Source organism: Sander vitreus, chromosome 24 (genome assembly GCF_031162955.1).
Source record: "Sander vitreus isolate 19-12246 chromosome 24, sanVit1, whole genome shotgun sequence".
Classification (NCBI taxonomy): domain Eukaryota; kingdom Metazoa; phylum Chordata; class Actinopteri; order Perciformes; family Percidae; genus Sander; species Sander vitreus.
This window is the reverse complement of record NC_135878.1, coordinates 1,105,959-1,127,345: the sequence shown is the minus strand read 5'-3', so window position 1 is coordinate 1,127,345 and position 21,387 is coordinate 1,105,959. Positions and strand designations below refer to the sequence as shown.

The 21,387-nt window shown below is 40.2% G+C and overlaps 3 protein-coding genes across 3 annotated transcripts; 2 read left to right on the top strand and 1 right to left on the bottom strand.

The window, feature by feature from the left end:
- Positions 1-2,305: 2,305 nt before the first annotated feature.
- On the top strand, positions 2,306-6,286 carry LOC144512938 (claudin-34-like). The gene is made up of 2 exons (XM_078243931.1): positions 2,306-2,411; positions 3,779-6,286. The coding sequence occupies exon 2, from the start codon at positions 4,354-4,356 to the stop codon at positions 5,131-5,133; it is 780 nt and encodes a 259-aa protein (XP_078100057.1). The 5' UTR covers positions 2,306-2,411; positions 3,779-4,353; the 3' UTR covers positions 5,134-6,286.
- Positions 6,287-6,613: 327 nt separating this feature from the next.
- On the bottom strand, positions 6,614-11,110 carry sumo1 (small ubiquitin like modifier 1). Its single transcript, XM_078243845.1, has 5 exons — positions 10,979-11,110; positions 10,552-10,626; positions 9,652-9,729; positions 9,327-9,398; positions 6,614-8,722 (listed from the first exon to the last, which is right to left on the bottom strand). The coding sequence occupies exons 1-5, from the start codon at positions 10,988-10,990 to the stop codon at positions 8,654-8,656; spliced, it is 306 nt and encodes a 101-aa protein (XP_078099971.1). The 5' UTR covers positions 10,991-11,110; the 3' UTR covers positions 6,614-8,653.
- Positions 11,111-11,720: 610 nt separating this feature from the next.
- On the top strand, positions 11,721-21,336 carry map3k2 (mitogen-activated protein kinase kinase kinase 2). The gene is made up of 17 exons (XM_078243430.1): positions 11,721-12,059; positions 14,003-14,075; positions 14,796-14,914; positions 15,278-15,318; positions 15,408-15,507; positions 15,611-15,724; positions 16,140-16,236; positions 16,459-16,589; positions 17,596-17,675; positions 18,064-18,128; positions 18,414-18,506; positions 19,060-19,299; positions 19,397-19,545; positions 19,664-19,795; positions 20,116-20,245; positions 20,346-20,523; positions 20,743-21,336. Exons 2-17 carry the CDS (start codon positions 14,021-14,023, stop codon positions 20,960-20,962), a joined length of 1,944 nt encoding a protein of 647 aa, XP_078099556.1. The 5' UTR covers positions 11,721-12,059; positions 14,003-14,020; the 3' UTR covers positions 20,963-21,336.
- Positions 21,337-21,387: the final 51 nt, after the last annotated feature.

Sequence of the window (21,387 nt, the reverse complement as noted above, 5' to 3'; positions counted from 1 at the left end):
TTTTCTTAAAACAAGTGAAAAACTGTCAATACAGTAAAAAATATTTCTGTTTACTAGAAAATCCAGTTTTAATCATTTTCTAGAAAGGAGTGCATCTTGAAACAAGAAGAGAAAAAAATTCCGCCCTGCTGTTGATCTGTTTTCTGTCTCCAGGCCTGCAGAACTGTCGGACACTAATCAGCAGCATTGCACACAAAAGAGCCCCGTGCTTATAAGCCAGAGCAGCAGCCCGAGCTTTGGCAGACCTCTTCGCCGCCAAACACCTGTGTTGTGGCTTTTGTTCCCTTTTCGTTGTTTTGTCTGCTCCCAGCTCTACTGACTTTACAGATTCTGTTTGATTTGAATATTTTGTTGTAAATAGATTACTTCATTATTTAGTAGGCCAAAACTCCCGTTTGTGTTCCAGTCTAAGAGCTATTCTAAGAGAATAAAGAACACGAAACAGGATTTTAGTAAACATTGAAATAACTTGTCAACCAAGGCAAACCAAGGACTTAATTAGAGATTTTAAAAAGTTGAAAAAGCAAGTTTTTAAGGCAGCTTTGGACTTGTTGGAAAGAGTATTTCGTACTTTGGATGACAGTTGCTTCCAGACACTACGTCCAATCTTTTCTGCTAAGCTAGGCTAAAAGACAGTAAAGCAAATTAAAGAACAGAAGAAAAACAAATTGAGCCAAATTTCAACAAATTGTTGCCCCATCACCAACAATCAAAACACAACACTGAGACTCCCTCATACACCTGCTTTTATTTGTAATATCTGTCAACAATAGACTAGTCTCGCATTGCCAGCTCTATCTCCACAGTGTTGTGGAGTCTGGCTACACCACAGATGCATTCTGGGATAGAAGAAAAAAAAACACTGGGTTGTGTGCATTTCTTTAAACCAGTGTATCGCTGTGTGAAGTTCGTCCACAGCAATCCCACCAATCGGTCCCAAAACGTCCCAGTTAGAGAGGAAATGCCCTAAACATATTCTTTATAAATCTTTACAATCATTCCCTGAAAGTACCAAGCAGGCCGGCCTTGTTGCACCATCCAAATTTCCTTCAAAACTTGCCATTTTCAGCGTGGAGCTCGCTAGCTAGAAGTTTGTCGTTTCCTGTAGCAACACACAGAAAGCGGAAGCCTGACATCACACCGGATTTCAGGCTTTGCCTTTCCTGGAAATGTACCGTTGATCCAGACTAACAAGAGACTTAACAGGCCTATTCATATGCCCACAATTCAAATGGTAAAAAAATATTGACTTGGTCTTACAGAATGAACGCGTCTCCAAGGTTTATCTGAAACAACATTTTGGGCGTCATTGTCTGATTGCTGTTTTAGAGGTAGTTATTGACATGAAAATGGTCACATTTGAAGATCAATCAGGTCTCAGTATCAGACCGATTCTACGTTGCAACCTTTGAAACCGCCAGTGAAACCATTCTCTGTTTGCTTTGGATGGGAGTGGAAAGAGACAGGCGGGGGAAGATAATTGTCAGATCTGATACCAGAACGGCAACAAAACAATATAGAGGCTATCACAAGCAAGCACTTAAGAGGACAGTTTCAAATGTTCACCTACATATACTCTTGAACAAAACACATTTCTTTCAGGATTTATTCAACTTTTAGCTTGTACATTTACCAAGTCTTTGGAAATCATGTAAAATTCAGATGCAGAAAAGGTTTCCTGTTGTTTACAATCTCTGTTGACGTATTTTAGTCTATTGATTTACATCATCTCACACTTTTGCGTGAAATGATGAAAATTATGCACTTTATTCTTTCTTTTACAAACTCATGTACTGTATTTCTATTTTATTCCGGTTATTTAATCTACACACACACACACCCCTAAACACAACATTTCAGTTTTTTCTGAAACCAAATTTCATTTCAGCTGTAGTTGAAATGACAAATGAACCTTAACTTAAAAAGCAAATGCACATTTAGGAATTCATCCACATTATATTGTAAGATTACAAGCATGTTTAAATACCTTCACCCACAAAATGATACTTTGTTCACAACATTATAATCCAATTACACTTCAATGCTAATTTTACTCTCTTTGGAACTAGATTACGTTTCTAAAACAAACCAACCTGCAAAGGGCTCTGCAACAGGAAGACAGGAAGACTTATAAATACACCAGTTTAAGTTGTTTAACTGCAATAAAGTGAGTTGAAGGTAAGGTTGCACTGAAACAAAATTACACAATAACACTGTGCCTCTCCATCATATTCTGTCAATCATTTACGGTTTCTAGTTGGCATGACAGGAAACTGTATCTAGGTTATTGGTAGCAAGATGAGGAAGTGCCATGCTGCAGAAAAAGAAACGCATCCTGTTTAAGGTTTTCATTGTTTCTAGTCCCAGAGTTTGAAGGCGGCTCATGAGGTGCTCGCCAAAACGGCACTCAGGTACGTCACGGAATTAAGAGTTTGGCTTCCGACTGAATTGAAGTTCTCTGAAATCTTCCAAACCTGCTTGAGTGTTGAGCAATAATATACTCAGCGTGGGTTTCAGTTTAATCATTTTTGACCTACACAAGTTAATTTGCAGAAGCCTTATTTGCAAAATGTATTTAAAAACCAGATTGTAATGGATTTTTCATTCTGATTATGTTTTTACATTTGAAGTGATGAAACTGACAAAAAAAAATATTTGCACCTATGAGTTTGTGTCATGGTAGATTGTATGAAAATAATAATGAACATAATTTCCTTTTCTTTCTTATTCCATGTTTTGGGATTTTAGCCAAACTTCCTCTATTGCTGCTTTCAGTTGAATATTAATTGAACATGAATTTAGATATTGTAATAACGAATGTGATAATTAAGATAATAAAATACTTAATATGTGTAATGAAAGTACATAACGCCTTTGATTAATGCAAATTCTTCGAAGCGTTTGGCACAGTTAATATCAGGAAGTCTCCTGTTGTTTCACTAATATGGAAATACAGTCTAATAAAAACACAGTTTATTCCCATTTGTGTATCAAGCCTAACAGAAATTATTTTCTACTCTACTCTGTACAACAACAAAAACATCTTAGCCAATGTATAAAAAGCAGAGAGACCAAACCTAGACCTAGAGAGACCAAACCTCACATTGTGTATTTATTTGGCTATTTACAGCTCATACTTTTATTCAAATCAAACAGGAGAAGGTGATGAACAAATATGGACCTCTGCAGTCAAACAAGCATATTTGACTAATTTTTGTGTTGTGATGATTCCTACCATATCCAGAAACTTAAAGATTAGTTTTTTCCATCTGAATCATCCATTTTTGGGGGAGGTTTGTGTGAAATTTAAACAAAGGAAATTTGCTTTTCAGAATGACCAAAACAGCACAGAATTACTGTCATACAGTATATTCCAAAATGGCCACTTCTATGGGTGTGTTAGATGCACCTGTAAGTGAAGAGAAGATTTGAAGCTTTATATAAGCTTTATTGAAACTAACATGATCCCTGGAGGCAAAGTGTTCTGATGATACAGTTATTTTAGGACATCTCAGGCTCAGCTCTACATAGTCAACATATTGGTATCTTAACATGCCTACAGTGTAGTCCCAGTAGCAGTTAGTTTTACCCAACAAACTCATCAAGAGTTTGAAGTATTTTCTGTCAAGGAAATGTATACAGCCCAGATAATTAAATCAAAAAGAACATCACAGCATGAGGAGCATATCAACATAACTCCATAACATCTGCACATTGAGAGAAATGTATACTTTTTGTTGCTGCTACACCTGTATGTGTGTTTCTCTTTTCGCTGCAGGTACTTGTTGGCCAGGTAACCCAGGTGACAAAGGAGCATCAGAGGACCTGCAAGGTGGAGAGAGAGAGTGAGAAGAGGAAGAAGAGGGTGAATGAGCTGCAGCCACAGAGACCTTGCTGGATATGAAGTGTGACTCAGAAGTTACAACACAGTGATGACGCCTTCCACCTGGCTTCCATCTCCTGATAACGCCCAGTTTGGGTTGGTTTCTTGGTAACCTGACTAGGGCTGCAACTAACCGTTATTTTCATTGTCGAAAATCTGTCGATTATTTTCTCAGATAATCGATTAGTTGTTTGGTCTATGAAATGTCAGAAAATGTGGATCAGTGTTTCCCCAAAGCTCAAGATGGCATCCTCAAATGTCTTGTTTGGGCCAGAACTCAAAGATATTCAGTTTACTGTCACAGAGGAGAGAAGGAACTAGAACATATTCACATTTAACAAGCTGGAATCAGAGAATTTCACTCAAACTGATTAATCGATTATCAAAATAGTTGGCGATTAATTTGATGGTTGACAAATCGATTAATCTGTGCAGCTCTATACCGGGCGCTCTGTAGTGGCTCCACTGCTATGAACTACCTGGCCCACACCGCCCATGCCCAGCTCGGTGCCCTCTGGCTGGGCTGCGTTGGCTGGACGCTCACCGCCATGGCCCTCGGACTCATCCAGTGGAGGGTTTGGCAAGTGTCTGACAGGGAGGTCATCAGCTCCGGAGTGGCCTGGGTGGGCATCTGGCGGGCCTGCTTCAACAGCCACACCCTGGTGACCCCTAGCTTCAGGGTCATGCACTGCAGGTACATCAGCCTAGCCGAGGCCTTCACGCCTCCGGAGATCGTGGCAGCTCAGGTTCTCATGCTCCTGTCTCTGCTCGTGGGGCTGTGTGGCAACGCTGGCAGTGTTTATGCCTTGAGGAACATCTACTTTGGGACGGAGAGGAACTCCCCAATCCGCTTGCCGTTCTTCACCACCGGCGTGCTGTGCCTGTTGGCCGCCGTGATGTCACTCATACCTCTCCTGTGGAACCTGACCTCCGTGGTGACAAATCAGATGATAAAGTTCCCCCCTGAGTTTAACATGCCCCAGGCTCCTGATTCTCAACATGTGGGGTGCGGCATCAAGGTCGGGATAGTGGGGACAGCCCTCATGATTGTCTCTGGGATTATTTTCTGTACGTACAGGTTACCCGTGAGGTCACAGCACCTGGGCGAGTCATTAACTGCTCCATCAGTGACTGACAGCAGGGGGGCTGCGGTGAAAGATAACCCAGCGTTTGAGTCTCACGAACACTCTCGTGAACTCACAGAGGAAAATAATACGAATGACAACTTTCAAGTTTCATTTGCAAATTGAGATTAAAGAAAGAAAAGTTGAAGAAGGTACTTTGTAAATAAACTTCTAGTTAGTGAGCTGTTTTGCAGGATTGATTTGTTCAGTCAGTGGTTGTTTACAGTGACTTATCTAATTTTATTCTCTGGGGGAGGATGAATTGAATGACTCATCTCTTCACAGCAAACACACTTAATGCCAATGCCTTAGTGCCTCAGACTGCCTAAGTAAGTTTTGACAACATTAAAAGGTCTATGTTGCTCACTATTTATTGTTTTTATGTACAGTGTGATGTGAAAAGGATAATCTGATATTAATGTACTGACTCACTCGTAAAGGAATAATGTGTTGGCCATAAAAGATCCATAGAGAAATATAAGCAACGTTCTTACAATAATATAATTTACTCTTCCTCGTATGTTTTCAAATATTCAACTTAACGCTGCAGTGCTGTTATGAGTGATGCACGACATGCACAATCAAAAACCTAAAAATGTGTTTTATGGCTATTTGCTTCTACCTTTGTAAATAACCTGATAATATAGATAATAATGCAAATAGGATACCAGCTGTTTTAACCGATGAGAGAAAGATGTTGAAATCAAATGTAAAATATCCGTTAAGGATACTTAAACTGATCACATTTGCTAAACTTAATTTTTTGCATATATGACGACGTGCAAATTAACTGGTTAAATTAATTCTTTTTTTTAACAAAGTAAAAGGGCAGGTTGCATACAAGAATTAGTTTAAGAGTTGCATTTTGAGGGGTTAAAGGGGTTTAAATGGACTGTCTGTCACCACCCCCCTTCCCAAGGTTATATAACTCCGCCCCTCAGGCCTGGGATTCTCTTTTCCCTCCAAAACACACCAGGCAGAACAAAGAGAGGACTCCTGAGTACCTGTGTACTACTTCTATTTGGGTCACATTGAATGTTCTGTCTGCAAGTTTAATAGATAGTTTTGTTTATGTTAGATTCCAGAGTTCGATCCTGTTAATTAAAGAAAAAATGAAGTGCGGATTAAACCAAATTTGAATATGCTGTTCAGATCTGTGACATTTTTCTTTAAATATTCCTTTGTTTAGGCAAAATCATCCACCATCCACTGTCCACCAACCATCAGCAAGGTGTAAACCATTTCCCTGCATCGACGACAATAAAATGTTGAAAAGGCACAGCTGGTTCCTGTTTGAATGTGCACACCACATCAGATGTTCAGTAAGCCAACGCCATCGTCACAATACAGTTTGCTTATTTTCAAATATTGTGACTGATTTGAATACTAAGGTCATTTAAACGAGTTCTGAGTTGTTTCCAGATTTCAGGTAAATTAAAACATTGTTCACTATGTGAGCACAAACCGAAGTGTAATTTCTTTCTACAAGAATACGTTGTTAGATGTGGACACACTCACACAAGTGGACTTTTACATTCCTTCCGTCGACACCTTACTACATATCCAGTAAGAAGCAAAACCACTCGTTGAAATATACACAGCAGGGTTTTCTTAAATATTTTATTCAAAAAAAGCAAAAAGCTCATCTGCAAAATTTCAAACCATCTGTATCAATGTTCCTCTAATGATGAACAGTCCCATCAGCTCACTGAGATCAAAACGCAGCCCTGGAGGGGGGGGGGGTTGGCTGGAGTGGAGTTCACCTGAGCCGTTCACTGACGCACAGAGGAAAATGAACAGTCAGGTTGAAAAAAATCCAACGGAGGAGATCTTTTAAGGACACCTCTGGGAAATGACAACCGTTTGATGGATGATCTATAATCACCGACCCACTGTGTCATTTCATTAAAAAAAGGATAACTACTTGATTTAAAGTTGCTACTCGTATGTTTATGGATGTTGAAAAACGAATTGTGTGGCAGTGAAGACAGCTGACATGCTTCTGAATTTGAAAAAAAAAAAAAAGTCCCAGAGGTGCAGTTCAACCATCATCCATTGCAGCTTTTACCAGGCATTATAGGTGTTTGTGAAGACTGAAATAACCAGACTGTCAACAGACATGTTTTGTTGTTGGTTATGTCATCCTTCAGCACCCCAGTCTGCACATATCTTATCATTTATCTCCTCACACTAATTCCACAGATGCCACAGTTTGAGGGCTGCTCATTAGCCTTCTTGAAGAACGTCATACAGTACACAGATCCAGAGTTTAATTCCAAAAACAAGGGCTGACACCAAAGTATAACATGTCACTGTTCGTAGAGGACCATTTTAAGATTTTTCAAACAACAAACTACTAGAGGACAGAATCATCTGAGTTTAAAATACTGTCAGCGAGCAAAATATTTCCATATCGGGTATATATTTAGATATATCATTACTGAATCTCTCAAATATAAATAAAAGACCCTGGAGATGCATATGAGATAGCAATCGAAATACAACATACAAGTAAAGCACAATTATTAATTTAAAGTGTTTAAAATGTCATTACCGTAAAAGGTCAAGTATCATTTTACAATTTCATGATGGCTGCATTTTATTTTTTATTTTAAATGGCACACAGTGATTGTAAATGCAAATTATCAAAATCTACAGAGACAAATGTTGACAATGTGCCCAGTAATCCAGCTGTTGATGAGCACAGTGTCAAAATGAACCCTCTCTGTGGTAAGAACGCCTGTGAAAGGCCCTGAATGTTAAACAAGATGTGTGAATTGAACTGCCTCGTGTATCTTTGACGCCTAACTCCTCAGTCAACAAAATGAACGGGTGCAAGCAAACTAGTTTTTCAATGTCCTGTACAAGGGAAATAGAAGATGAACCCAGTGTTTGCATCACTGCTAGTCCAACACAGATTTAAAGGCATAGTGCATCCAAAACTGTTTGACATCTGCCCAGCAGACACAGCTTTGCTTCAGCCTCCTCAAACTTAAGAGGCCAGAAGGACTTCAGAGTCCATGTGTACTCGCATGTCTATTGGGATTGGTTAATAACCGTTTTCATAACCGGGTGCAGAGCAATTGCTAAAAATCGAGAAGATAAACAAGTAAAAAATTGAAGTTTTTGGTCCCCAAGTGCAGAACACAAATTATATAGGAGGGGCTGTTTGAAGACTTTAATATTTTCTGGTTTAATTATTTTATAATTCTTTGGAGAAAGCTGACACAAAGCTGTGTAGTATCGTGATAATTTACTTCGTCCTGCGGATGTAATAAGAGATTAGATTTTTGGGTGAACTATTACTTTAATGTAGACTGTTCCTTGAGAGCATGATTTGTTTCTGCTGACCAACCCAAAAAGACAGGACAAAACACCCACAATAATGTTTGTCTATGTATATTTGGGTGTAACACTCACTTTGAATGCTATTGCTCGGGTCAACAGCATGAGCATCCCTGCACTTCAGAGACCCAGAGACCCACTGTCCTCTTCCTCGCCTCAGTCTGTTCACACCCTCACATATGGAAGCCCTGATAAGAGTCGCTTTTGATCCAGATGGTTTGAAACTGAACAAAAATACGTACATACATACAAAATAAAATACAAAATAAGAAAAGAAAAAAAAAATTAGAAATGCATGAGTTTAATCATTCCAAAGTCCGCCAGTCTGTTCTTGATAAACCTCGATGACGTCCTCGTCCTCCATCCCCAGCTGACATGGACAAACAGCAGAGGAGAGACATGTCAGTAACAAGTCCAAAACAACATGTTGACTGGTCATTTCCCCCTATAAATGTATAACACTTGTTTTACTTGCATCAAATTACATCTGCAGAATTAAAAGTGCATCTATTAAATCTCTGTCAGTAATGGAACATGTATTTATATTTCAAAGCTGTTATGTGCCAATGAATTGTTCCAGATCTGCAGACAAAAAGCCCTTTGTTCTAAAAGTCAAATTAGCAGTCGTTTGTTCATTGATTAGCTCAGCTGCAAGTGTGTTGCTACTGAATAAATGCATTATTATTTTAAATGTAAAGTAGTCGGTGCAGTTTGAGAAAAGTAATAGAAATAACTTTTATGTAGTTCAGAATATTCAAAATGTTCATTTAAGATGCCACAATTGCAGTAGTATAAATATCCCCAGATCTCGCTGCTCTCATCATAATCCTATAATGAGTTTTTAGGAACTTTGGAAAGGTAAAAAGGGAAGTAAACGTATACGTGACAAACTTGTATGTCTTTAAAGAAACAACACTCTGGATCAATAGAAATTTCATCAAGAGAGGGTTGCTCAAGTCGAGAGACAAGTTTACCTCTTTCGGAGTTTGGTTGTCTGCGATTCTCTGTCCTTCAAACAGAAACCTTAGCGTGCTTGCTGGAACACCCTGTAGGAAACAACACACGGCAGTCTAATACAATGCTCTCTGGTACTGTTGGAGTTGATTTGACCTCTAATAATCTATTCTAAATAATAACGTGATAAAAAAAAGTTAGTCTGAAAATCCAAAGACTCAAAATCTAGGTTTAAAGTCATTTAAAAAGTGGTGTTTTTTTTCAGTGCTTTGTTTATGACCAGGAATCAAACCTGTGTGATTTAGTAACAGAGTGGCTGATGGTAATTTCCCTCTTTCCTCATACCTGTCTCTGACTGTAGGACTCCTTCAGCTTCTTCAGATGTGTCGTCATTTTAACCTTAAAGTGAATTTCGCTGCTGTCCTGTGGGAAAGAGAAAGTGACGATGAGAAGCAGAAGAAATGCAGGCATGGTTGGGGTGACAGCTTTCTGTTTTGAAGGTAAGGCTGGACTTTGTTACTGACTTCCCAATTCATTTCAGTTTTAATTCATAAAGTCCCAAATTAATTTGGTTTCTTAAGATTAAATTACATTAGATAAATATCAATAATGCATAAATAGATGTGTTTCTCTGAAACTCTGAATCTTATTCTGGAAACATAACTATCTTTTAATTGCACAAGTAAGCAACTATATATAAAACTTATTTGGGGGAATGTAACCTTTTTGTATATGTTGTAATAACTTGATTTCCCCAGTGCAGACGGTATGCACATGGTACAACCCCAACTGCACTATTTATAAAGAAGTAACCACAGCTTACACACAACTTTATAATAAAAGTGCACATATTCTCTGAGTCATTCAACAAAAACAAAAAAAACTTAATTAACAAGTGACTGGACAAGTCATGCATCAACATATCATATCATCCCGATTGTTTTTGCACGCCCTGCACAAAGAAGTAAAGCTCTCTATTCCTTTTTAAAACAGTTGTATTGTACATATTTGCTATTGTGCATTTTACATATTTGTATTGCAATATTTCTTTTCTATATTAATGTTCTTGACTTTTGCAGTACTTTGTTCTATTGTTTATTTTGTATTACCTTTTCATATGTTTATGGTATGCACGAGACCACGGCACATTCCGTGCAAGTGAAAACTAATTTCGACCATAATTCTGATACTAATATTCCTTTAAGCTCTGTGAGACCCATCCATCATGTCTGCATTCATACACACCTGACCAATCACTTTTAATTTAATGTACTCTCCATCCTTCTTATCGCCACCGTCTTGGCTGGATGGTTTTGTCTCCTATAAAACATCAACAACAAATAAACAAACTTCAGCAGCAGAAAACATGTAAACGCCACACACATTACAAATAGGCCCGAAGGTTTAATGTCAATGATGCTGAACACTGATACTCGCATATGTGAATGTTTCCGTTTCAACGTGCTGGTATTACTTCTTGTTTTATAGCTGACCTTTGAAAATGAACTAGAACCAAAGCATGTAAAATATAAGCAGTGAGCTCTGGGCCTGAAGCTACATGAGCTAACAGTTAGCATGTTAAATAACCAGATACGAGCCCCAACTAAATTGTCTCTTTTTAAATTTCGTGCAGACTATAAACAATAAAGACTCTTCAAAGTGTATATCTTACCGTATCTGACATGTTTTTCCTCTGCTTGTGTTGTTAAAATGTATTGACAATAGATGTAGCTAGCGTTAGCTTACAATCGCAGCTCCAGCTTGATGTTGTGAGAATTCTACATCGACCGGAAATGACGTTCTAAATCGTTTCCTTCAAAATAAGTATCTTTCTAGATATTGTTGCACTTTTCTGTTAACTTGAAGAATAAACAATATGATATGTTTTATCACTGAATGTAAAACATAATATTTTGTCTTAATGTTCAACAATTTATAAGAAGGAAAAACGGGAAAATAATGTAATGTCAGAATAAAGACATTCTTATGTGTTTTGAATGTAATGAGATGGAAAAATGTTATTTTTTGTACAGTTAATTTTATGATAAGGAAAAGTCCACATTCACAAGAAGAAAAGGGCGGACTCCAAACCAAACTTTGGACATTTATGCGGGAATTGGCCGTGTGCTCTCTGTGATAGCAATATAAAAACCTAGCAAATGTATTTATTTGACAAGTTTCAATCGTGATCTAGGAAAACAATTCACGTCTCTGACATCACATGTTGTGTTTTTGTTGGATTCTTCCTACGAGGTTGGGAGGTTAAGACCTGTCAAGTATACCAAAATAAAAAATGTCATTTCCAGGTCACAGCTGTCAACATAAAATGCGAAATATGTAACCATATGGGATTTTCCCTACACAACACAGCTTGTGTTTTTATTTTGTCAGCAAAATATCTCCACTTCCGATAACCATTTGTTATTACCCGTTAGCTTAACGCAACGGGGGGGCAACAGCGAGCGAAGCTACCAGGTTGTAAAGTGCAACAAAATGAAAGCTTTCGGTTAACTTTGCTTTTTTGTTACCGCACAGACACGAAGTTACTTTGTTGGATAAACTGTTATCGTGTCATTTGTCTGCCTGGGAAGATCCAGTAGGCTACACTGAAACCCGTCGGGCCTCGTCGTCGTGGCCCAGCAGGACTCGAGTGAAGTTGGAGCCAAACTTCTGCTTCCTCCAGCGGCTCTCTGCAGGGCTCGGGGCTCCTGTCACCGGCCCTGTGGATGTGGAAGTGACTCTAAATCTACCAGGCAAGATGATAAAGATGAAACCTTGCGGATCAGATCTTTAATTAGTTCGTTTGCAGTGCGGGAGAGCCTTGAATAGCGGCTAGTTAACTTTAGCATTAGCTTAGCTTGACAACTTCCCTGGCCTGACAGCTAGCTAGCTGTACAATGAACTATCGGCTAGCATTAGCCACTTAGCTTCTCTGACAAGCTAACGTTAGATATGTGTAGCTAATTGTGTGTTGTGGTTATATTTCAAGATGCCAAATCATTCATTAAGCACATTTTGCAGCAACAGTTGTTAATATTGCGGGGCTACTCCGCTAACGCTAGCAAGTTGGTTTAAAGGTCCAATATTATGCTAAGTTTCAGGTTCATACTTGTATTTTGGGTTTCTACTATAACATATTTACATGCTTTAATGTTAAAAAAACACATTATTTTTCCAATACTGTGTGTCTGAATATACTCTGTATGAAACGCTCCATTTTAGCGCCTGTCTCTTTAAGCCTTTCTCCCGAAAAAGCCCAGTGGGCTCTGATTGGTGCAGCGTTTCTGGGTCTTCCCCATCTGCATCTCTGCACCATCGTTGCAGCCGGGAAATGACCGTAACCGCACTTTTTACCTATAAAGACCCAATTACAATGTTTGTTTACAATAACATCAGCGTGCATCCTGTACAATTTACGGTGTTAAGCAAACGGGGGACGAGGAACATCTGGATATACTTTAATCTAAAATGTTTGATGCTTTCATATGTCAACACTTTCACTAACGTTCCCTTGGAGACTTAATTTACCTGTTGGGCCACAGACTAAAGTAAATGACACCACCCAAACTAGCAGTCATTCCGACCGGTGGTGAGATGGTATCAAAGCAACACGGTACAGAAAATAAGCACAGCAGAAACGTCAGATAGGTCGGACCATCATGTTTAACTATATGTATTTAAACGTTACAGTTACGGCAGAAAATGAAAACAGAAATGACCAAGTTTGCTGATTTCACATATCTCCGCAATTCAAATCAATGGCCATTTGCCTACCCGGAAGTGATTGTGTTAGTGTGACGTCACAGCGATTCGGTCTATATAGTATAGTTGTGACATCACAACCGTACAGAAGTCCTACCAGTTTGTTTAAAGGCACCGTTTCTGAATACGGGCTGTGTGCATTTCTCTGGAGATTTAAAGTTTTGATACTTTCACAGTATTTATATAGCACCTCAACCTGCCCTATAATAAAAATAACACATGGAAATCTTACATTTTACAATATGGGACCTTTTTAAAGCAGGAGGCAATAATAGTGGCAGTGTTGTTGGTATCAACTTATACTCAACTTTGCTTTTCAGCTCACCACAGTGGTTTGCAAAGGAGGTTTTTGTTTTTTGAAAGTTAAGTGCTAAGCAAATGTTAGTGTCATAGCCGACTCATCAACGTGATGGATTTGTCAGATTTTACGTCCCCTGCAGACAGTTATCTATCAATATCATTAATTATTATCATAGACTCTCATTAGAGGCCATATTGACTGTCCAGAGTTACATTTCAACCTCTTCAGACTGATACAGATCCTCTCTGTAACATTAGTGTTGTGAGGTAACATCACGACCTCACACTAAAACACTTAATGTTATAACAACTAATGTGTTGATTGAGGAGAAGAAGAAATGTCAGGGAATATATGAATTGATAACAATCTTACAGAAATGATTGCAAAAAAATGATTTATTTTAATATTTATTCCTTTTATTTATCAAAGTTATCAAAAATCTTACGTCTTTCCTCCCACTTAAACAGTGTTTGGACAATGTTTTACAGTTACTGTGAGAATTATTTTTACCATATTACCCAGCCCTGTGTAGGAGAGAGTGACTGTTTGCAGATCTGCTGATCAGCTTCAGGCTCTAACTTGTGTCCCGATCAGCTGCATGTCAGGATTTATGTTGTCCTTTTGCTGTTGCAGGAGAAAGGAATCCCTTTGATGGGAGAATCCTCTTTCCTGGCCTCCTGGGTCAATCGCCGTGCCATGATGATGGGTATGTGTGTGTTTTTTAAGATAGTGTTACTGTTTGGCAGTCAGCCAGCTTCGTCTTTTGTCAAACCTACAACCCAGGGAATGTTTTTTTTTTTTTCTCACCAAACAACAATGTTTTTTGACATCTCTGCCCCACAATAAACCCTTCTTATGTACTTCAATATATAAATATATATGTATATGTGTGTGTGTGTATATATATATATATATATATATATATATATATATATATATATATATATATATATATATATATATATATATATATGTATGTATGTATACCACTGCAGCTCTGGAAAGATAATATAGGTAATTTCAAACAGATTTTTACTGCAGAAAATATTGTGCAGCTCTACTAAGGAGAAGGCAACATTTGTTATTGTGAAGAGTCATTTTGATGTCGCTCACAGTTTACATCAAATTAAATCCACCCAGGAAATCAGGACTCAAAAGCCATATTTATGTAGAAATAAAAAGTGGTAAATAGTTATGCTCATGTTAACTAAACTATAATTAGCATTCAGTTTATATACGTGTGTGTGTGTGTGTGTGTGTGTGTGTGTGTGGCCTTTTTAGGTTGAAGTAGGCCTATGTGTTTTGTACTGAGATGTTTTTGTGACCAAGTGGATTTAGTTAGTTCACAGTTATGTTTGGCTGAAGTAATATTCCTTTTTTCACCCTTCATCAACTTTTATCAAACTGAAATGTTGTCGTCACTCAGATGAGCAGGAGGCGCTGAACTCGATCATGCAGGACTTGGCCGAACTGCACCGCTCTAGCCGCCCTGCCACGTTCCTGTCAGACCTGGGCAAACCCAAAGCCTCCTCGCCCAAAAACCAGGTAACCACTCCGTTAGAAAAAAACATGATGCTGGGCAAGAATGTTAGTCAAAGAATATAAAGTGAAGTAAGACACAAAACGCTTTATCTTTAACAACATTCTAACTCATTAGGCTAATTGAATCATTTAGATTGATTATAGTTAAAGTATACTGATTTTTCTTTCAAATGCTGTTTCACTCCAGGAAAGAGGGGACTTTTTAATGTGAAACTGATAAAAAATGTTGCAACAGCAAGTTAATACAGAAAAGGGGACCAGTTTAGGAAACATGGATGCTTCCTGGAAAAAATCGGAGACAATAAAATGTCTTTAGTCAGTGTTCATTCATCCGATATGAATTTAACGTGACTGTCTTTCCAACAGAACGATGTCAGAGTGAAGTTCGAGTTCAAAGGGGAGAAGAGGTGAGGCTTCGACCAGGTTCACCTCTTTAATGTTGTCAGCGCAGACCTGTCACTATGCTCTCTTGACCTCTGACCTCTCTTCTCTTTAGGATCTTGCAGTTCCCTCGACCCGTCAAGCTGGAAGACCTGAAGGCGAAAGCCAAAGTGGCTTTTGGTCAGACGATGGACCTTCACTACACCAACAATGAGGTATGAAGCCTTCACACACCTGCACCTTTTTTTTGATGCTGATATTGAGTGAAATGTTTAACCAAATGGATATCTACGTCAAAGTTGTGTTTTCTTCTTGCAGTTGGTGATTCCACTGACCACTCAGGACGACCTGGACAAGGCTGTGGAGCTGCTGGATCGCAGCGTTCACATGAAAAGCCTGAAGATCCTCCTGGTGCTCCAGATCTCCTCTCAGGTGAGCAGCCCCCAGATTCAGTACCAGGACAACACCTTGAAATTAAAACTGATTTTAATCCTAAATTGTACCAATTTTCTTTATTCTTCAAAATAATACAAAATGTGTTTTTAGTCGGATTGATCACCCGAAAATGAAGCTGTATTATATAATTGATGATGTTAGATGACCACCAGACAAAAGCAGCTTTGTTTTTTTTGTGTTTCAAAGAATAGTACAAAGAAAGTAAGCTTTAAAAGAAAGCATATATGCCATTGGAAATTTTAAGTTGGTTTTACCTCTGAAGCTGTGTTTTTACACTTTTCTCCCTTTTATATGAGAGCATGAAAAGTTAAACTGAAAACAGGGTGCAAACCAATTAAACCTCCTGACTTTCCTCGCTGTGTTGTAATTAATTGTTTTCTTTCTTGCCCAGAATTCTTCCTCCAATATGGACCTCTTGCCGTCCCACGAGGAGCTGGACAACACGGGATTCAGGGTCGCTGACAAGAAGAGTATGCTCGCTTTGATAGGTGAATAATGTCTCATGGTCAGACTGATGCAACATTCTTTAAAAATAGAAATGCTCAGACATGAAGCAAACACAAATATTGATTTTAAAATTCATCAATTATTTTTCCCCAAAATAAATGTAAGACTTTAAGCTCCTGTCACTCTGATGCACCTACTGACTATTTCACACAAGTGCACCCATTAGACATTAATAAAAAGTATTTCACTTCCACCAACCTCAGGCTCCCATTCGACGGACCGCAGCTCCCCTCCACCAGGATACATTCCTGACGCGCTCCACCAGGTGGCGAGGAACGGCTCCTTCACCAGCATCAACAGCGAGGGAGAGTTTATCCCAGAGAGTATGGACCAGGTAGCACCACTCAGGAGGGTCTTAAATTGGGGGGGGGAGTCGTGATCCACTGGATGCTTGGATGTAAATAACTTGTGTTGTGTGGTTCAGACTACATCCACTGTCTGGGTACATGGGACGTGTTTCAAGCAGTCGCCACGCTTGTAGGCATTAGGGCTAAATTATTTAAAAAACATTTAATTGCGATTTTTCTGCCAGATATTGCCATTACGGTTCGATTTGCGATTTATTCATTTTTTCCAAGTTGAGCTAAAGTTCAATATTCACTGTGTAACAGATAAAACATGTCATGGAGCATTATAACTCGAGACACCCTCAAAACTGCTCTATATTCTCATGCAAGGATGGGAACATGGATATGAACTGCCAGCAATAAGTTTGTCTTTTAATAAGCATGGAACATTAAACAGTCAAACACAGAACATTTTTCACAAAGCTAAAGTTATAATAAAAAAAAAAAATATCAGTACTTTCCTGTGAAGTGAAATGTCTGATCTTCCTCAGTTCAACAGCAGCATCCACATATTGCACCTTCAACGATCATGTTACAAACATCCACTGAAAATAGGACATTTCTGTAAACAATCTGTGATATGTAACATTATTTCAGCATTAATATAATAAAATAATAAATAAAATAGATAAGTAAATATAATAAAAAGAGGAATAAAACATGACCTAATCATAACCAAATGTTACACCAAACTTTCAACCAAATATTGCACATTTGATTAATCACTGTCTTCACGATTTGCTAATCGCATTGTTTCAAAACACGATTTCCATTTGAAAAGAGTTAATGGTTGAGCCCCGGTAGGCATGGTTGAGCCCCGGTAGGCATGGCCGTGAGGACGTCAGTGCAGGGAGGCAGCGTGGTCCTTCACGGGCATGAGCGGCTGCTGAATTTTACGTCATGCAAACATGGAAAGGAGTCCTGCACTGCAGAGGATGTGATGATTTATAGTACGGGAGTTTCTTTTTTTCTGAGTTTCTTTCTCTTCTTCAGATGCTGGACCCGCTGTCGATGAGTAGTCCGGAAAACTCTGCGTCTGGAAGTTGTCCCTCTTTAGACAGCCCTCTGGACAGGTCAGGACCTTGGTATTTTATTTATAGAGCAATATACTAGTGTTGATGATCGTTGTAAATAAATGGAGATTAGAGTCATTTAATATTACATATCTGCAGGTCAGATTAGTTATATTTTCCTACGTAATAAAACTCTTGGGGTGACCTCTAGCTCACCCAGTAGAGCGTGCGCCCCATGTAGGCTGAGTCCTCTGCAGCGGCCCGGGTTCGAGTCCAACCTGCGGCCCTTTGCTGTGTGTCATCCCCCATCTCTCTCCCACCTTTCCTGTCACTTTCAAATAAATGGAAAAGAAATTATTATAATAATAAAGCTTTTAAATGAGCATCAAGCCTAAAGTAAACTCGATACACTTATATACTTTCTTGCGTTTGTTTTCATGTTGTGCAGCGACTACCCGAAGTCCAGGATGCCGCGAGCGCAGAGCTACCCAGACAACCACCAGGACTTTCCAGGTAAATGTTTGTGCAGGTGTGTTTAGAAGGTCAAGAACCATTTTAATCACTGATGAATAAGAAAGAAAATGGACTCAAATTCTGAGTCTGGACTGTGTAGGCAATAACAATAAAATGCAGGCCCACCAAAATGTTGATGCATGATGTTTCCCCTCTGCCATAATGTAGCTGAAATCAAAACACATTGAACTCCATCATGCAGCTGCTGGATGTCATTTCCCTTTTGTGCCTTCACCATGAATTGTATTGTTCTGGGTTCTTCATCATCCTCCTCTTCCTCTCTAGAGTACGACATCCCAGTGTTTGAGAAGTCGGGGAAAGGTGGAACGTACCCTCGACGATACGGCATTCCCTTCGGCCTTCAAGATTACAGTGATGGTGGGTAATTCCATTCTAATGACACCCAACATGCCTGTATGAGTAAGATATAAATATTGGGTTTTTTTGCACTACAGCTTCACAGGAGTATCAATACCGATACCGTGAATGCGATACGGTTCGTGAACAATGCTGAACAAAAATCCATTTTAACAAAAAGAAATTACAACATTACACGTGACAATTTTTTTCCGTCTTCTTTACACCTATGTGACGCACACTGTAGTCAAACCTCTCAAAATACAACACACACACACACACGAGCCCCGTCTCTGTACATAACGTAGAGTTTTTCCTGCATGCCTCCACGATGTGTAACGTTAGACAGCCAATCACAAGCATTATTAGATCTTGGTACAACCATGCTGCGTGCTTATTGGCTCACTGACGCTGATGAGATTGACTCCTTAGGGGTTGAAATTAAATATTTAATGACGAGGCATTTTTCGATAGAAGTACCCAGTGCCCAGCCCTACAGCTGCACGATTCCGACTACATTCATATCCCTGATCCATGCTTCTCCTCCTCCTCCTCCTCTTCCTCTGCTCGGCAGGGCGGAAGACCTTCCCACGGGCTCGGCGTACACAGGTTCACGGCTTCCGCTCGCCTGTTAACTTCAGCCCAACTGAGCAGTCGCCCAGCACCAGCAGCGGCAGCAGTGTCTTCACCCCTGACCTAGAGGAGGCCCCGGGGCCCGCCAGGAGGCCGCGGAGGGGCAGTGACATTGAACCCAACCCTAACCCAACGGCCGCTCCAACCCTGTCTGTAATGGACATCAGCCCACCCAGCCGCTGTGAGTTGCCTGTTGATTTTATTTGTGGGGACAACAGGCGCACAAAGTGTTTTTGACACAGTGTTTTGATTGTGTGTGGTTTTCATGTTGTGTCCAGCTCCACGCGCCCCAACAAACTGGCGGCTCGGAAAGCTCCTGGGTCAGGGGGCCTTTGGACGGGTTTTTCTCTGTTACGACGCTGATACTGGACGGGAACTGGCCGTCAAACAGGTCCAGTTTGACCCGGAGAGTCCCGAGACCAGCAAGGTGAGAGTCTGACATTTAGGAATGTTGATCAGTTAGTGTGCATGTGTGAGAAGTTTAAAAAAAGAAGCATTTTAACAGGGAAAAGATGAACGTTTCCTGTCTGTTTTCGGTCATTTAGGAGGTGAGCGCCTTAGAGTGTGAAATCCAGCTCCTGAAGAATTTGTGCCATGAGCGGATTGTCCAGTACTACGGCTGTCTGCGAGACACAATGGAGCGAACGCTCTCCATCTTCATGGAGTACATGCCTGGCGTGAGTGTTTACTATGAGGATTAAATACAGCAATATGTCGTTAAAAGAATTAGAATGTATCACCTTGATATCGCTTTTTGTCTCAATGCAGAAAAAAAAGAAAATGGTTCATGTAGCTCACTGGGTAGAGAGGTCACATTTCAACATTGTTTTCTAGTGCATGTATTGAAGCCAGAGGCAGACACAATTTTCTTTAAAATGATATTAATATTTGAGAGTAAAAAAACAATCAGATGAGGATATACAGTATTTGTTTTGGCACAAAAGTATAACATCCAAACATCCATTTAATATACATTTCTGTCATTTCTGGCCCAAAGGGCTCCATAAAGGACCAGCTGAAGTCATACGGAGCCCTGACGGAAAACGTGACGCGTCGTTACACCCGGCAGATCCTAGAGGGGGTTTCCTACCTGCACAGCAACATGATTGTCCACAGAGACATCAAAGGTGACCATTTCTGTGATGTAGTTGCTTTTAGACTTAAAGCCATTTTCCAGCTGACATAAAGAGGAAGATGCAGCTGGGTGACGTTCTCTTCTTTGTTCAGGGGCCAACATCCTTCGTGACTCGGTGGGTAACGTGAAGCTGGGAGACTTTGGGGCCAGCCGCCGGCTGCAGACCATCTGTCTGTCAGGAACAGGCATCATGTCTGTGACCGGCACCCCCTACTGGATGAGCCCAGAAGTGATCAGTGGAGAGGGATACGGCAGGAAGGCTGACATCTGGTGAGACCGCACACTTTGATGTTTCCCCCAAACTGTCCTGATCAATTTAGTGGCTTGAATCAAAATCCTGCCATTGCATAAGAAGTTGTATTAACGTGGATTTTAAACTTGAAATAATGGCAGTTAGAGTAAGACTACTTTCATCCTTTAAAAAAGGAACTGACAAAACGCATTTCGTCCACTCCGTTCTGATTTCAACTGGTGTTATTTTGCCCTCAGGAGCGTTGGCTGCACCGTAGTGGAGATGCTGACACAGCGACCCCCGTGGGCGGAGTTTGAGGCCATGGCGGCCATCTTTAAGATTGCCACCCAGCCCACCAACCCCGTGCTGCCTGCCCACGTGTCGGACCACTGCCGAGAGTTCCTCAAACGGATCTTTGTAGAGACTAAACAGCGGCCGTCTGCTGATGAGCTACTGAGGCACATCTTTGTACATTAACCCCCGAACCTTTAACCCCCCCCACCTGCCTGCTGAACTGCCAGATACGGCCTTACCCGATGGGGCGTCTGACCCCGCCCCCTCCACACTGAAACCATATTGGACCAGGACAAACTGGCTGGAAGAAGGTGGGGTGTGTCGAGGGTGTGTCTGTCTCTGTTTGTACGAGACTGCCATAGAGGACATGAATTTAAATTTTATTTTTCTCCGCAAGTTGCACCTTAATTTCTCAAACAAGGATGGGTGGAGCACTTCCTCCTGAAGCGATGAAAACGTCTCCTTTTTAATGTTTGTACGTCAAGCGTTTGGGAGTGGGATAGTGTCGGTGTTGTGGACCTACAGGAGGAGATGCCTGACTCTGGAATGGCCCTGCCCCCCCCAAATCTCACTGACCCGACCCCAGAATGTAGTCTCCTGCCAAAAGC

Coding starts and splice junctions, on each gene's coding strand:
- LOC144512938 (XM_078243931.1), top strand. CDS start 4,354: ATGAACTACCTGGCCCACACCGCCCATGCCCAGCTCGGTGCCCTCTGG.
- sumo1 (XM_078243845.1), bottom strand. Junction 9,730..10,551: donor AATTAAAAGTGATTGGTCAG/GTGTGTATGAAT, acceptor TCTTTCCCACAG/GACAGCAGCGAAATTCACTT. Junction 9,399..9,651: donor AGTCCTACAGTCAGAGACAG/GTATGAGGAAAG, acceptor TGTTTCCTACAG/GGTGTTCCAGCAAGCACGCT.
- map3k2 (XM_078243430.1), top strand. CDS start 14,021: ATGGGAGAATCCTCTTTCCTGGCCTCCTGGGTCAATCGCCGTGCCATG. Junction 15,725..16,139: donor TGCTCCAGATCTCCTCTCAG/GTGAGCAGCCCC, acceptor TTTCTTGCCCAG/AATTCTTCCTCCAATATGGA. Junction 18,129..18,413: donor CAACCACCAGGACTTTCCAG/GTAAATGTTTGT, acceptor CTTCCTCTCTAG/AGTACGACATCCCAGTGTTT.